Here is a 17,943-nt window from a genome sequence, read left to right as displayed (position 1 = left end):
GAGGGGCAGTTGGTTCTGCAGCAGCAATAACACAAGATCACGAATGCACAGTCGTTAAAAATGATGATGCAACGTAAAAAAGAAGCTCTCAGCGTTTAAGATGAAACTCACAGGAATTAGTCGAACTATAATGCGACGTTTAACCAAGTATTGTTGTGTGATGAAGCTGATTATCCCCTTTTTCCTACCGGGTCGTAGCAGTGTAAGTGCTGAAGGTCTGAGGGAGTGTTTGTATGTGTTCATTTGGGCTCAGGGAGATTTGGGTTGTATTTGGTGATGTTTAATGTGTGTGTCTGTGTTTGATGCTTCAAACACAGGTGAGTTCAGCGATGGCTCCCAGGAAGCGGGCGGTGTGTATCAGGTGTTGGAGATGCCCTACGAGGGAGAGGACATGTCCATGATGATCGTTCTGCCTCGACAGGAGGTGCCGCTGGCTTCTCTGGAGCCCATCATCAAAGCACCGCTGCTGGAGGAGTGGGCGAATAACGTGAAACGGCAGAAAGTGGAAGTGTACCTACCAAGGTGAGACGCACAGTACTCATACACACATTCATACTCGCATATTATGTACTATATGTGAAGAAAAGTAGATTAGATAAATGTTTACTGTCATTTCACAGTCATACTTTGTACGGTAGTATGATGAGTACTTAGTGCAAAAGGAAAGGGATACAAGTAAAATTTACAGTATGTGCAGATTAAATATATGCAGAATAAAGTATAAAATACATGCAGAAAAAACATATATGTGGAATAAAGTATAAAATATGTGCAGATGAAATATATCTAGAATAAAATATAAAATATATGCAGAAAAAATGTAGAATAAAGTATAAAATATGTGCAGATTAAACAGAATAAAATATACAATTTGTGCAGATGAAATATATGTAGAATAAAGTATAAAATATGTGCAGATTAAATAATAAATTATAAAAAAAATATGTGTAGAATAAATAAATGTAGAATAAAATATAAAATATTTGCAGAAAAACATATATGTAGAATAAAGTATAAAATATGTGCAGATGAAATATATGTAGAATAAAATATAAAATATATGCAGAAAAATGTAGAATAAAGTATAAAATATGTGCAGATTAAACAGAATAAAATATACAATTTGTGCAGATGAAATATATGTAGAATAAAGTATAAAATATGTGCAGATTAAATAATAAATTATAAAATATGTGTAGAATAAATAAATGTAGAATAAAATATAAAATATTTGCAGAAAAACATATATGTAGAATAAAGTATAAAGTATGTGCAAATTAAACAGAATAAAATATACAACATGTGCAGATTAAATATATGTAGAAAAAAGTATAAAATATATGCAGATTAAACAGAATAAAATATGCAATATGTGCAGATTAAATATATGTAGAATAAAGTATAAAATATGTGCAGATTAAATAACAAATTATAAAATATGTGTGGAATAAACAAATGTAGAATAAAATATAAAATATTTGCAGAAAAACATATATGTGGAATAAAGTATAAAATATGTGCAGATTAAACAGAATAAAATATACAATTTGTGCAGATGAAATATATGTAGAATAAAGTATAAAATATGTGCTGATTAAATAACAAATTATAAAATATGTGTGGAATAAATAAATGTAGAATAAAATATAAAATATTTGCAGAAAAACATATATGTGGAATAAAGTATAAAATATGTGCTGATTAAATAATAAAGTATAAAATGTGTGTAGATTAAATATATGCAGAATAAAATATTAAATATATGCAGAAAAAATATATATCTGTAGCATAAAATATACAATATGTGTAGATTAAATATATGTTGAATGAAGTATAAAATGTGTGCAGATTAAAATATATGTAGAAGAAAATATACAATATGTGGAGATTATGTATGTAAAATAAAATATGAAATATATACAGATTAAAATATATGTAGAATAAAATGTACAATATGTGCAGATTAAATATATGTAGAATAAAGTATAAAATATGTGCAGATTAAATAACAAATTATAAAATATGTGTGGAATAAATAAATGTAGAATAAAATATAAAATATTTGCAGAAAAACATATATGTGGAATAAAGTATAAAATATGTGCAGATTAAACAGAATAAAATATACAATTTGTGCAGATGAAATATATGTAGAATAAAGTATAAAATATGTGCTGATTAAATAATAAAGTATAAAATATGTGTAGATTAAATATATGCAGAATAAAATATTAAATATATGCAGAAAAAAATATATATCTGTAGCATAAAATATACAATATGTGTAGATTAAATATATGTTGAATGAAGTATAAAATGTGTGCAGATTAAAATATATGTAGAAGAAAATATACAGTATGTGGAGATTATGTATGTAAAATAAAATATGAAATATATACAGATTAAAATATATGTAGAATAAAATGTACAATATGTGCAGATTAAATATATGTAGAATAAAGTATAAAATATGTGCAGATGAAAATATATGTACAACAAAATATATAGTATTTGCAGATTCAAATCTATGCAGGATAAAATATACAATATGTGTAATTATTCCACAGTGCAAAAGTATTAAAACCCCGCATTCAGTGTTATATTAGAATTATTGATGTATTATTTTTTTCGTTTGTAATATTGCAGTCATCCCCTTTAAATTATTGCATACACTGTTGGCTGTTTTAATTGCTAATTTATCATGACTTATTTGTTGGTTTTATTCTATATTTAACATATAAGTATAAGTATTGTGTAGCCGAAAATGGAAACACTCAAAGTATGTAAAGTGTGTCTACATTATTTATTCAACCACCAAATTAGTCCATTAACTACGTAAAGTTCTTTTAATCTTTTAATCAGTCTGAGCTGACTTCATAGTTAAGTTCTGCGTTTAATATTGATTTTTTGACCCACACAAAACGGTTGACCCTGAAATGTTGGAATAATGAATACTATCCTACGTCCCACTTTTCGTCTTCAAAGTTCTAACAGCGGTCGACGCTCTGATCTAATTGCACTGTCCAGGTTCAAGGTGGAGCAGAAGATTGACCTGAGGAACACTCTGCAGGATCTGGGCATAAAGAACATCTTCAATAACGATGCCGATCTCTCTGCGATGACGGGTAACGCGCCGCCGCACCCCGCCGCCGCATTCAAGCACTAAGAGTGAAACATGCAAAGACACGATGCTATAAACAGGGGTGTTTTTATTGGAACAACTGAAGAGTTGCGTCTTAAAGAAAACCCTAGAAGGGTTCATAAGGCTCCCTTCAATATTTCTGATCCTCGGTTGTGATGTACTTTTGAAGGTAACCAAGGTAACTGGCTTTGAGTGGGCAGGTCAGGGCTCTCTTATAATTCTGTAAAAATAGATCCAGAGAGCGAGACAGATAGTTCATACACATCAGGCGGAGAAACAGACACAAATATGATGGAATAGAAAAAAATATCAAGTCCAACTGAAGCCAAACACAACAGTGTCAACACAAACTGATCCGCCGGTGCTGGTTTTATTTTCTGAAACACTTTCTGTAAGCGCAGGCTGCGAAGTACTGTGGAGTTTGGCTCATCTTAATACAACATGAGCTCCCCCGAAAATAGGATTTGTGAAACTGGTAATCTGTGGCTACTTTAACCACGTATTTCTATGGTTCTGTATCTTCATCATCATCGATTAATGAAGATACTCAGATTCTTTTCCTACGTTATCTTCTCACTCTCACACAGATAAGTGAAATGTCCACAAATACAGACGTTTTCTTCACTTCACATTTAAATGACTTGATTTTTTTCTCACTTTTGTAAATTAAATAAATTTAATACACCGCCCATGTGTAGTACTTCCTTTTACTCGATGCCACTGGTGCTGAAACATGCACAGCAGAAAGTAACAGCTACCTTCGATTTAGCTTCTTTTTTTTTTTTTTTTTTACTGAAATTCTCATTAAAAGGAATAATGATAATATTGTGTAAGTATAATATATGTCATTTCTATCCATAAAAAATGAGACGCTTCAAAAGCCTTGGTTTAGTTCCCACATTGTGTAAGATGTTCTGGACTCAAGCACATCGTGTACTGTCGTGTCCTCAGTGTAACTTGCCCTTAGGAGGCTGGTAGGAAGATAAAAGAAGGTATTTTAAGATGTTCAGAGCTCCCGGGAAAAGTTTGTTTGTCTAGTATTTTCCTGATCCTGACATTATCCAAAATGTTCTTAGTGTTTAATTAAAACACTCAGGACGGTCAGAGTAGAAAAAAAAATGGACAGTTGAATCAGTGGATTATTATCAGAGGATTTCTGCATGATGTGACCTTTACCATCCATCTCTGCCAGTAAACATGGTATGTTGAAATGCATGTGCAGTGTCCCGATTCGTGTATATTTGTGTATGTTCCAGATGGTAAGGACCTGTACATCGGTAAAGCTGTGCAGAAGGCCTATCTGGAGGTGACTGAAGAAGGGGCAGAAGGAGCTGTGGGCTCAGGTACACCACTCACCTCCATCTGTATCGTCCATACCATCAGTACATTTTATTCAAGACTCTTAAATTCACTAAACACTGCCCCCCTCTGTAGGTAACTAACCCTCCTGTCTGTGTTTCCCGTCTGTCAGGAATGATCGCCCTGACCAGGACTCTGGTGCTGTACCCTCAGGTCATGGCTGACCACCCGTTCTTCTTCGTCATCAGAAACCGGAGGACAGGTTTGTGTTTGGATGACTTATGTGTGTACGAAGCAGCTTTAAAGCTTTAGTCTTTAAGGAACTGTCAATCCTGAAACCAGTTTTAAAATGATTTTATGTTGTCTCTATATTGCTTTTTTCTAATGTTATTTTATTGTGTCATTTATTGTCTTCCCTCTTCCAGTACTCATTGTATATATTTTAACTTCATTATCAGTTTTAATTTAGCCTTAAGTTAATTGTGGCAATTTTCTTTAAATCTAAGTCCATTTAATTTTCCTTAAGAAAAAAGACTTTTATGAGAGGGGCTATATAAGTTATTAATGTTGTTATTATTGTTAACTGCAACTGTCATTAATAACCATACAACTCTGCATTTGCATATGTATTTGTATGTACAGGCTTTCCACTATTAGTATTAGTGTTAGTGTTAGCAGATTTCATGTATAAAACGATTCAAAGTGCTTTACATTAAACATTAAAAACAGTATAGCAAAGTGTCATTTAATACCAAAAGAATAAAAGAAAATTAAAGCTGACTAAAATAGAATAGAACATTAGAATAAGAGCAGGTACTATGCAAAAAAATAAAAGTTACAGTCCAGTACAGGAAATTAACAATTGTTTGTTTTTAATGAAAGGCAGCAGCAAATAGAAAAGTCTCTAACCTTGATTTAAAAGAGCTGAGAGTTTCAGTAAACCTACAGTCTTTTAGGAATCTGTTCCATATATATGGAGTACAGAAACCAAACAGAGCCTCTGCATGTATAAGGTTTAAGACAGAAGAGTCCTGGATGGTTCATAATGCACCAGAACACCATTCAGAGCTTTAGAAACCCTTAGTATTAGTACTAGTATTAGTATTAGTACTAGTACTAGTATTAGTATTAGTATTAGTATTAGTGTTAGTACTAGTAGTTAGTGTTAGTATTAATATTAGTATTAGTATTAGTATTAGTATTAGTACTAGTATTCTAGAATTAGTACTGGTGTTAGTATTAGTATTAATATTACTGTTAATATTTGTATTAGTATTAATATTAATATTAGTATTAGTAATAGTATTAGTATTAATATTAGTGTTAGTACTAGTATTAGTATTAGCACTAGTAGTTAGTGTTAGTATTAGTACTAGTAGTTAGTGTTAGTATTAATATTAGTATTAGCTTTAGTGTAAGTATTAGTATTAGAGTTAGTCTTAGTATTAGAGTTAGTATAATATTAGTGTTAGTAATAGTATTAGTGTTATTATTAGTTAGTATTAATATTAGTATTAGTGTTAGTCTTAGTATTAGTATTAGAGTTAGTATTAGCTTTAGTGTTAGTATTAGTATTAGAGTTAGTATTAGTATTAGAGTTAGTATTAGTATTAGTGTTAGTCATAGTATTAGAGTTAGCATTAGTATTAGAGTTAGTATTAGTATTAGTATTAGAGTTAGCATTAGTATTAGTATTAGAGTTAGTATTAGTATTAGTATTAGTATTAGAGTTAGTATTAGTATTAGTATTAGAGTTAGTATTAGTATTAGTATTAGAGTTAGTATTAGTATTAGAGTTAGCATTAGTATTAGAGTTAGTATTAGTATTAGTATTAGTATTAGAGTTAGTATTAGTATTAGTATTAGAGTTAGTATTAGTATTAGTATTAGAGTTAGCATTAGTATTAGTATTAGAGTTAGTATTAGTATTAGTATTAGAGTTAGTATTAGTATTAGTATTAGAGTTAGTATTAGTATTAGAGTTAGCATTAGTATTAGAGTTAGTATTAGTATTAGTATTAGAGTTAGCATTAGTATTAGTATTAGAGTTAGTATTAGTGTTAGTCTTTGTATTAGTATTAGAGTTAGTATTTAGCCTGTTTTGTTCCAGTCTAGCCTTCCTTCCTTTGGTGTGTGTGTGTGTTGCTGTGTAACCTCCTGTCCTTGTGCTCTCGTCCTGCAGGGTCTATCCTCTTCATGGGCAGGGTCATGACCCCTGAAGTCATCGAGCCAAACGACCATGACTTTGATTCCATGTAATCGTGGTGCGTGGTCACTCAATCTCAGCCAATCAGATCCTGACATCATAAACGCTACCTATCCTCTATCACTCTCTTCAGCTGTGTTTTATACTCTTTATGAAAAAAAAAGATAAACAAATATTATATGGTATATTATATATTGAAATATGAAATACGACATATAATGTGATGTTTTGATACTGGAAGCTTTAAACACTTGGATACAGACATGCAGAAAGCGGAAATTGTAAATATTCTCTAGTTCAGGATTGTTTGTATATGAGAAAGAAGAACACATGATACTGTATGTAATCCATGCGCAACCCCTTTAAGTTCAGCAGCTTGATACTCACTTGCGCCCACACACAAGATGCACAAAATGTTTTCTCGCTTCTTCAAAAAAAAATATTTACTCTTTCTTACTCCTGATAAAAGATTGTGCACACTGTACGTTTCACTTTAATTATCCCTGTACATTTCACAGTGTGTTCTATATATGCTGAGTATTTATTGCAGAATAAACATGTGCAAACATTTTGTCCTCATACACTGAGTCTTAGTAATAATATCTGTTCCAGACAGTATTCGAGTCCTTTTTCTTACACTGTAGGCACATGGCTTAACTGCTGATGAACTAATATGCCTTATCACATCAGAGTGGTTGATTAAGCCCCGGCTGGGCATCTCACAGGTGAGCAGAGAGGACTGCGTAACTAAGGCGGGTTGCTATAGAGACGGACTTGAGCATGCAGGGGCATGGAGAACGATCTGCTGCACCATTTTTGGATGTATATACAGGGAGAAACAGTAACACCAGCTGTATTCAGTCTTTTACTCAATAAATACATGAATGTGTTCCCATGAAAACACGTGTCCTCGTGTGTGTGTAACGGGAATTTGACACAAAACTAAAATCTTTACAGAAAATATGCAGTTGATTGAAAGAATAATATGATAGATATGATTATTACAAATCGGTGATATGAGGTGGAAACCTTGTAAGTCCATTTTTAGTCTTTTTTTATTCAATTCTATTCTTTACTATTGGTCAGTTTTCATGGTTTTAGAAATATTTAATAAATTACAAGTGTTGAAAATGGCTTGTGACTACTTAACTCCATTCATTTATTTAATATATACATAGTTTTTCCAGTTTCCTGAAAAATTAATTTTGGACATATGAGGTTTCCACACGACAGCAACAAAATGGTTGATTCTAACTAGTTGGATAGGATGAATAAAATTGCTGGGGATCAGATTATGAAAGTCAGTCTTGTACTCGTTGCCAAGGCATCCTGGAGTAGTTTCAATGTGCAACCACACACACACACACACACACACACACAGGACCAAGGATGGAAAATATTCAACAAATCTGTGTTTTTAGATATAAAAACAACACTCGGACACACCAGATGTGCAGTGAATTCAATTTGTATGTGTCAGTGATTTTAATATTCATTGTTAATGTATTAATCTTGTTTGGAATCATTTAAACAGTATTTTTATTTATTCTGCAGTGTCATCAAAACATCCAAATCCCTTTCTTTCATTCATCTCATTTGTCATGGTGTCAAACAATAATATGAAAGTGATAATTAGGATCTGCCTGTCATAGTTGTAGTTATATTCACAGTAGCACAAAAGCTGAATTTACAAAAGATGCAAACTCGGAAATATCGCTGCTCAGTCAAGCAAAACCTCAACAACACTAGCATGAAATTTAGGAATATTCTCATGAAAGATAGAACAACCACAATTAAACACACCTTTCACAGTCAGTGCACCCCCTTCACCACACTTTTACAATAAATTATGTAATAAACCTTGATAATGACATCCACAACAGATGTTACTTGTCATTACCAGGGATTTCCAGGGTGATAAACACAAAACAATGCTTTAATGTGACAAGTGTCATCCCATCAGTGATGTTTTATGCATGTTTATTTAGTAGGATGCAACGGGTACAAAATAAAATGAGGTCTGAAAGAAAATAGTGTGTGCATGTGAATAATAAATAGTAAATGAAACACACGCTCAAGTGTTTTCTGCTTGGACTATTGTATATTTATACCACAGGAGTCAAACATGCGGCCTGGGGACCAAATCCAGCCCGCCAAAGAGTCCAGTCTAACCCTTGGGATGAATTTGTGAAATGCAAAAATGACACCAAGATGTTAGCAATCATTTTCGTTTAGGTTCCACATTCAGACCAATTCAGTGTCAGCTGGATCATAGTAACCTATAAATACTCACAACTCACAATTTTTCTCTTTGTAAATGTAAATGTTTTCATGTATTTACACTAAAACAAAGTATAATTTCGCAAAAAATATCTGAATAACCTGAACAAATATGAACAACCTGAAATGTCTTAAGAGAAGTAAGTGCAATTTTAATAATATTCCACCTGTTACTAAATGTTTTGTGTATCTGTAGATCCACTGTGATTTATAAGTTATAATGTACATGTGTAAATGATAAATTGAGGCATAATGTTGTTAAAATTACACATTTTTTTCAGCTTATTCATATTATTCACATTGTTTGAAAGGATATTTTGTAGATGCAAACCTTTTCATAATGTAATTTTACTTTTTTCACTCTAAAACATAAAGGAAAAATTTGGAGTTGACATTATTTAAATATTATTATATTATAATTTTACTGGTCCGGCCCACTTCAGATCGAATTTAGCTGAATGTGGCCCCTGAACTAAAATGAGTTTGACACCCATGACTTATACCATGTAATGTTGTAGTGCCGCATTATGTAATAATGGTGCAATATGTAATAATTCAATAATTTTTCACCTCATTATGAAATAATGCCACAATTTGTAATAACATGCCACATTTTGAAATAAAATTCTTGAATACATTTTGTAATAAAATTTGCAGCATTTTGCAATGACTTATGACATATTGCAACCGTTATTACAAAATACGGGTGTAGCACTTTTTTTTTTTAAAGAAAATTTAATAATTTGGTACATTATGTTATAAACCATCAAAAAATCATTGAAATCAATGCCTTATAGTTGTCATATTTTGCTAAACCTACTTTTATTAGTCTTTGGTTCATTTATTTGTGTATTTGGACCATAATAGTTCATAAAGTTTGAATTTGAACCATCCAGGTGCTGCAAAGCTACCTTTATATTCATTTTAGCAAAATTCGGGTGGATTTCTACAACCTGTTTTAACTCCTTAATTTGTTATGTTTTATAACTAGTTATGTCACGACATTTGCACATATAAGGTCAAGACTTCTGACTGTCATGTCTGCTCCCAGACTGTGTCTGTCTTTTCTGTTTTCTCTGTCATTTCCTGTTTTATTTTGTTAAGTTTCCCTCTTGTGTCATGTCTGGTGTTTTTACTTCCCCTCCTTGATTGTTTCACCTGCTCCTGATTACTTGACTCCTCCCTGATTATCTCCACCTGTGTCCAATTGTCTTCCCGCCCTCTTGTGTATTTAAACCCTGTGTTTTCCCCTGTTCCTTTGCCAGTTTGTGTTCTACCTTTGTGTGCTCACCTACCAGCGTTTTTGGATACCTGTCAGTCTGTCTGCCCGTTCTTGACCCATTTTTGCCTTCCGACCACCGATCCTGCCTGTTCCTTGTCTGCCTGCTCGTCTGGTTCTGACCTGGTTCGTACATCGACTTCTGATTCTGCCTATTCCCTGATTACCTCAGCCTCCAACGTGTTACCTTGTGTTTCGACCCTCGCCTGGACCTTGACCGTGAGTAGCCTTTCCCTCATGTCCCGTTGCCTCCTGAATTGCCCTCCTGTGTATGACCTGGCTTGTTTTTTGACTATCCTCTGTTTTGCCCCAGTCGGGGTGTTGACGGGAATCCTCCGGCTCGGCCGTGCTGACTATCCATATTCTCCGCTCACAGCCCGGACGAAGAGTCCAGTATCACACGCCTTCATAGACGTGTTAACAATTTTGTGCTGTGTTTTTACTACCGTGATTGTGTTTAATAAACACTCTCAATTGGTCATCTGTGTTCTGGTCTTGCATTTGGGTTCAGCCTTTGTACTAGTCCCATTACAGTACAAACTGGCCAATAAGATGAACCCAGCAGACCTAGACCAGGTCCGGGAGGCAGTTCGGTCCCAGGGGCAACGCTTAGGGGGACATGAACAGATTTTGCACTCCCTAATGGATAAGATGAATCAGCTGTCCGTTCAGTTTTCCCAGTATTCTGGTAACCAGGCTTCTGCTCCGGTCCCGCCAGTCGAGAATATTAACTCCGTCTCACCCGTTAAAGCCTTGGAGGAACCCAACATCCCACCTCCATCTAAGGACACAGGTAACCCTGATACTTGCCGTAATTTTTGTACGCAACTGCAGCTCATTTTTGATTCCCAGCCCCGCCGTTTTGCTAATGAGTCAGCTAAGGTTGCATATATTGCTAGCCTGTTGGAAGGCCCTCCTTTAAGCCTTTTCAACGCAGCCTATGAACAAAGGTCTCCCATCACTCAGTCAGCCTCGAGTTTGATGGCTGAGCTAAAAAGGATTTATGACCATCCTATCCGTGGACCACAGGCCGGTCAAAGACTCATGAGGCTGAGGCAGGGAGATCGCCCCATTAGGCAGTATATCAGTGAGTTTCGTTCGTTGGCAGCAGAATCTGAATGGAACGAGAAGTCTCTGATCTCTGCATTCCAGAGCGGTCTTAACCGCACTATCGGTCGTGAGATGGCGCTCCGGCAGGAACTCCATTCACTGGATGAGGTCATCGAGGCAGCTATTCGGGTCTCTGACCAGTCGGCGTTTTGGCAGCCAGAACCATCATGGAACCGCCAGCCTTCTGTGAGTAAGCCCCACTCAGAACCCCCTCACCCAGTACCTGAGTCCAGCGGGGGTTCGAAGGTGGAACCGATGCAAGTGGGTCGGACTCCTCTGTCAGCAGAGGAGCGTCATCGCCGTCTGGTGGCTGGTCTGTGTCTTTACTGTGGTCAGGAGGGGCACCGAGTCAGCAACTGCCCAGTGAAGCCTAGAATGACGGCAGGTGAGGACTCTCTTTTGAGCAGAACGTTCTGTGTGTCCAGCGCCTCTCGTGTTCAGCCCTTGGTCTGTGTGTGCTCTAACTCTGTGTCTCTGCAGCTTCCAGTCCTGATGGACTCTGGGTCAGACGCTAATCTTATGGACGAAGAATTAGCTAAGCAGCTCCACCTCAGTCTGCTCCCGGTTCTGAAGCCCCTGGAGGCGAGGGCTTTAGACAATCACATTATCTGTAGAGTGACTCAACGGACTCAACCAGTTACTGTCCGGTTCAAAGATGGTCACTCTGAGGAAATCAGTTTTCATATTTACCACTCTGACTCTCACCCTCTCATATTAGGTCACCCCTGGCTTTCTTTCCATAACCCCTGTATTAACTGGCAAACGGGGGAGGTCCAAGCTTGGGGAGAGAGGTGTGGTTCCTGTCGTGAGGGGGTCCGGGATCCTGACCCTCTGTCCAAGCCAGTCCAGGTCACTGTGGCTCCTGTCATTTCTCCGGAGGAGCTGGAGACGGTGTTTCCTGCTCTTAGTAAGGTACCTGAGTGTTATCACGACCTTAAAGAGGTATTTAATAAGTCACGCGCTACTGCGCTGCCCCCTCACAGACCGTATGACTGTGCCATTGATTTGCGTCCTGGTACCTGCCCCCCTAAGGGGAGGCTGTATTCTCTGTCTGGTCCGGAGACGGCCGCTATGAAAAAATATATTGATGAGTCCCTGGCGGCCGGCCTGATTTGACCATCCTCATCTCCAGCTGGGGCAGGGTTTTTCTTCGTCGACAAGAAGGATAAGACGCTACGCCCTTGTATTGACTATCGTGGCCTTAATGACATTACCATCCGTAATAGATATCCGTTACCCCTCATGTCTTCAGCCTTCGAACTATTACACGGGGCCAAAGTATTCACCAAGTTAGACCTCCGTAACGCATATCACTTGGTGAGAATCAGAGAAGGGGACGAGTGGAAGACTGCCTTTAACACCCCAAGTGGACACTATGAGTACTTAGTGATGCCGTTTGGTCTCACTAACGCCCCCGCTGTTTTTCAAGCATTAGTCAATGATGTGTTACGTGACATGCTCAATGTTTTTGTATTTGTGTATCTGGATGACATTCTTATTTTTTCTTCGGATGAGAGGTCACATGTCCAGCATGTCCGCCAGGTGCTCCAAAGACTGCTCCAGAATCAACTGTTTGTAAAAGCTGAGAAGTGTGAGTTTCACCGCCCGTCTGTTTCCTTTCTGGGTTTCATCATCGCGGAGGGGAGTGTCCAGATGGACCCAGACAAGGTCAGTGCTGTCAGGGATTGGCCCACGCCCACCAGTCGTAAGGATGTCCAGAGGTTCCTTGGATTTGCTAATTTCTACAGGAAGTTCATTAGGGGGTTCAGCAGTGTGGCTGCCCCTTTGCATGCTCTAACCTCTCCCAAGTCCGTTTTCAGATGGAATCCCGAAGCTGACGCAGCGTTTGTGAAGCTGAAGAGGGCGTTCACTTCGGCCCCCATTCTGTCGGTTCCGGATCCAGCTCGTCAGTTCGTTGTGGAGGTGGACGCCTCTGATCTGGGGGTTGGGGCAGTCATTTCGCAACGCTCCCCAAAGGACAACAGACTTCACCCGTGCGCTTTCCTCTCCAGGAGACTGTCGAAAGCGGAGAGTAATTATGACATCGGCAACAGGGAGTTGCTAGCCATCAAGGTGGCCCTGGAGGAATGGCGCCACTGGCTGGAGGGGACCGAAATACCATTCATGATCTGGACGGATCACAAAAACTTGGAGTATCTGCGGTCGGCTAAGAGACTCAACTCCCGTCAGGCCAGGTGGGCTCTGTTCTTTACACGATTCAACTTTTCACTGTCATATCGGCCTGGCTCTAAAAATGTGAAACCTGACGCTCTGTCTAGACTCTTCATGCCCGTCAACTCTGATTCTGAACCGGGACCTATCCTCCCTGAGACCTGTGTGGTGGGGGCGGTACAGTGGGAGATTGAGAAATCTGTTATTGATGCTTTACAAGACTGTGATATCCCAGCTGGCGTTCCGCCAGACCGTCTGTTTGTCCCTGATCACCTCCGCCCGCAGGTCATCCACTGGGCTCACACATCCAGGCTGACATGTCACCCGGGAGTTCAGCGGACTGTTTTCGTTATTAAACAGCGTTTCTGGTGGCCTGCTTTGGAGAAAGAAGTGGCGGAGTATGTCGCTGCCTGTCCCGTCTGTGCTGCGTGTAAGACCTCCAATAAACCTCCGGTTGGTCAATTACACCCTCTACCTGTTCCCAGTAGACCCTGGTCTAATGTGTCACTAGACTTTGTGACGGGGCTGCCCCCGTCTGATGGAAATACCACTGTGTTGACCATTGTTGACCGTTTTTCGAAGATGGCTCACTTTGTTCCACTACCTAAGCTCCCCTCTGCTAAGGAGACAGCAGAGGCGATCTTATATCATGTCTGTCGATTACATGGTTTTCCCAGAGACATTGTTTCGGACAGAGGTCCTCAGTTTGTCGCACGTTTTTGGCGTGCTTTTTGTTCCCTTATTGGGGCATCTGTTAGTCTGTCCTCGGGCTATCACCCACAGTCCAACGGTCAGACTGAGCGGCTCAATCAGGTGCTGGAGGCCGGTCTTAGAGTTTTGGCCTCCCAGAACCCTGCTTCCTGGAGCCGCCAGCTGATCTGGGTTGAATATGCCCACAACTCGCTGCCCTGTGCTTCTTCTGGTCTGTCTCCTTTTCATGTAGTTTGTGGTTATCAACCTCCTCTGTTCCCGGCCCTGGAGAAGGACGCCAGTGTCCCCTCAGCTCTGGCGCTGATAAGGAGATGCAAGAGGACCTGGATTCGCGCCAGACAAGCTCTGTTAAAGGCCTCGGGGGTCTACAAGGCAGCTGCAGACCGGCACAGGACTCCAGCCCCGGTCTACCAGCGCGACCAACGTGTGTGGCTGTCAACCCGTCATCTTCCCTTGAGGGTGGAGAGCCGCAAATTGGCACCCAGGTTCGTGGGCCCATTTCCTATCTCAAAAATTATTAATCCTGTCTCTGTCCGTCTGAAGCTACCTAGGACCATGAGGATTCATCCTACCTTCCACGTGAGTCAAGTTAAACCGGCTAAGGAGAGCCGGTTAGTTCCTCCCACCCAGCCACCACCGCCACCCCGGATCATTGATGGAGGTCCAGCCTACACTGTACGCCGGCTCCTAGCGGCCCGTCGCCGGGGAAGAGGATTTCAATACTTGGTGGATTGGGAAGGATACGGCCCTGAAGAGCGTTCCTGGGTGCCCGCCTCTTACATCCTGGACCCGGACCTGATCCGGGACTTTCATCGCCGCCACCCGGAGGTTCCTGGGCCGTCCGCTGCTGTCCCCTAGAGGGGGGGGTACTGTCATGTCTGCTCCCAGACTGTGTCTGTCTTTTCTGTTTTCTCTGTCATTTCCTGTTTTATTTTGTTAAGTTTCCCTCTTGTGTCATGTCTGGTGTTTTTACTTCCCCTCCTTGATTGTTTCACCTGCTCCTGATTACCTGACTCCTCCCTGATTATCTCCACCTGTGTCCAATTGTCTTCCCGCCCTCTTGTGTATTTAAACCCTGTGTTTTCCCCTGTTCCTTTGCCAGTTTGTGTTCTACCTTTGTGTGCTCACTTACCAGCGTTTTTGGATACCTGTCAGTCTGTCTGCCCGTTCTTGACCCATTTTTGCCTTCCGACCACCGATCCTGCCTGTTCCTTGTCTGCCTGCTCGTCTGGTTCTGACCTGGTTCGTACATCGACTTCTGATTCTGCCTATTTCCTGACTACCTCAGCCTCCAACGTGTTACCTTGTGTTTCGACCCTCGCCTGGACCTTGACCGTGAGTAGCCTTTCCCTCATGTCCCGTTGCCTCCTGAATTGCCCTCCTGTGTATGACCTGGCTTGTTTTTTGACTATCCTCTGTTTTGCCCCAGTCGGGGTGTTGACGGGAATCCTCCGGCTCGGCCGTGCTGACCATCCATATTCTCCGCTCACAGCCCGGACGAAGAGTCCAGTATCACACGCCTTCATAGACGTGTTAACAATTTTGTGCTGTGTTTTTACTACCGTGATTGTGTTTAATAAACACTCTCAATTGGTCATCTGTGTTCTGGTCTTGCATTTGGGTTCAGCCTTTGTACTAGTCCCATTACACTGACGAACATTTCTCTGAGTACGCCATAATTGTTTATCAGCAGCCGCAGTTGTAGTCCATACATTACTTAAAATGTTCAGTTGTTGGTTGAACAGGACAGAGCAGCACAGCCAACAACCTGGAGGGGGCGGGGCCTGAAGTGCCTCATTTGCATTTAAAGGGCCAGCGCTCAGAACAACTTTTCTCACGCCATTACTCAGAAATAGGGTTGAAGATGGACCTGTGGAGTTGAATTAATGAAGAATTCAGACCCAAGCAGAGCATTTACAGTTCATGTAGAGCACAGAGAAATGTTTTAAAATGCATAATTCAATTTAAAAAAGCAAAATATCCCTCCTTTAATTGGAAAAACTCTCATACCAGCAGAACAACAGTAAGCAATCCAGCTTAATTTGAATTCATTGTAAAAAAAAACTAGGAAGATGTTTCATTAATCAAACCTCATTCCAATGTGACTGTATTCATCATTATGGAGAATGTGTTTACAAGCTAGAGATAAAAGCTGCACTAGTTAAATATTACTGACAAGAAAGTTACTGGTGCACTGAAATTTTGGAAGTTATTACAAAATGCAGGTGTAGCACCTTTTTTTTTTTTTTTTTTTTTAAGAAAATATTATAAACCATCGAAGAACCATTGAAGTTGATGCCTTAAAGACATCATATTTTGCTAAACCCACTTTTATTAGTGTTTGGTTCATTTATTTGTGTATTTGGACCATAATAGTTCATAAAGTTTGAATTTGAACCCTCCAGGTGCTGCAAAGCTATCTTTATATTCATTTTGGCAACAATCTTGTGGATTTCTACTACCTGTTTGAATTCCTGCTAAAGTTGTTGTGTCTATAACTAGTTACGTCACGACATTTACACATATAAGGTCAAGACTTCTGACGAACATTTCTCTGAGTAGGACATAATTGTTTGTCAGCAGCAGCAGTTGTAGTCCATACTGAAAATATGTCCAAACTTCGAGGCAATTACCTACAATACTCAGTTGTTGGTTAAACAGGACAGAGCAGCACATCCAACAACCTGGAGGGGGCGGGGCCTGAAGTGACTCATTTGCATTTAAAGGGCCAGCACTCAAAGCAACCTTTCTGGTGTCATTACTAAGAAATAGGGTTGAAGATGGACCTGTGGAGTTGAATTAATGAAGAATTCAGACCCAAGCATAGCATTTACAGTTTATGTAGAGCACAGGGAAATGTTTTAAAATGCAGAATTCCATTTAAAAAAGCAAAATATCACTCCTTTAACTGGAAAAATCATCATACCAGCAGAACAACAGTAAGCAATCCGGCTTAATTAGAATTCATTAAAAAAAAAAAAACTCGGAGGATGTTTCATTAGTCAAATCTCAATCAAATGTGACTATTCATCATTATGGAGAATGTGTTTAGAAGCTAGAGATAAAAGCTGCACTAGTTAAATATTACTGACAAGAAAGTTACTGGTGCACTGAAATTTTGGAAGTTATTACAAAATGTGGCAAAGTTTATTACAAAATATGGTGAAGAATTTTATTACAAAATGCGCAATGTTATTACAAAATGGTGAAAAATTACATTATTACATATTCCACTGTTATTACATAATGTGGCGCTACAGATGTACAGCATTCACACTCCACTGCAGTGCATCAGTTTTCATTTTCCTCTATCAATAAAATAAAAGCTTTTCCATCTTTTCAGTGGGATTCAGTGCTGCGATAGCTTAAGCACAACAAGCCGCATTGAACAACAGCAGCCCATGGGTGTAGGAAGTTATTTGTCATCTAAATCACTTCCACCAGCTGCTTTGATAGCTGTTTCTTATGTCTTTTGCCATCGAAAATCTAAATTAATCTAATCTGTCCTCCTCAACGAAGACAGAAACAACGGGAAGCTGTTTCCTATTCTTAATGTTGTGTATCCATTTATGAAGGCTGAAGTTCTGCCTTGTTTTTCCTCTTAAAACACAACCTGTATTTGATTATAGGCAAATGTGTTTTATCTTTTCTAGTACAAAAGATAAGATTAACCCTTAAGGACCCAGTGTTACTTTTGTGGGAGTTCCAAAATATTTTTTTTCTCTATATTTAACTTTTCTTAAG

At 38.8% G+C, this 17,943-nt stretch overlaps 1 protein-coding gene across 1 annotated transcript in view; it reads left to right on the top strand.

Annotated features, from left to right (window-relative positions):
• serpini1 (serpin peptidase inhibitor, clade I (neuroserpin), member 1) overlaps positions 1-7,548 on the top strand; it is a 32,540-nt gene extending 24,992 nt beyond the window's left edge. The window contains exons 5-9 of the mRNA XM_030152764.1: positions 318-522; positions 3,028-3,125; positions 4,399-4,485; positions 4,614-4,703; positions 6,624-7,548. Coding sequence (XP_030008624.1) covers positions 318-522; positions 3,028-3,125; positions 4,399-4,485; positions 4,614-4,703; positions 6,624-6,700 — 557 coding nt within the window. The 3' untranslated portion in view covers positions 6,701-7,548. The remainder of the gene's footprint in view (positions 1-317; positions 523-3,027; positions 3,126-4,398; positions 4,486-4,613; positions 4,704-6,623) is intronic.
• Positions 7,549-17,943: the final 10,395 nt, after the last annotated feature.

Source organism: Sphaeramia orbicularis, chromosome 13 (genome assembly GCF_902148855.1).
Source record: "Sphaeramia orbicularis chromosome 13, fSphaOr1.1, whole genome shotgun sequence".
Lineage (NCBI taxonomy): Eukaryota > Metazoa > Chordata > Actinopteri > Kurtiformes > Apogonidae > Sphaeramia > Sphaeramia orbicularis.
Note: the sequence above shows the minus strand (reverse complement) of the source record. Positions and strands in the feature narration are given on the sequence as shown.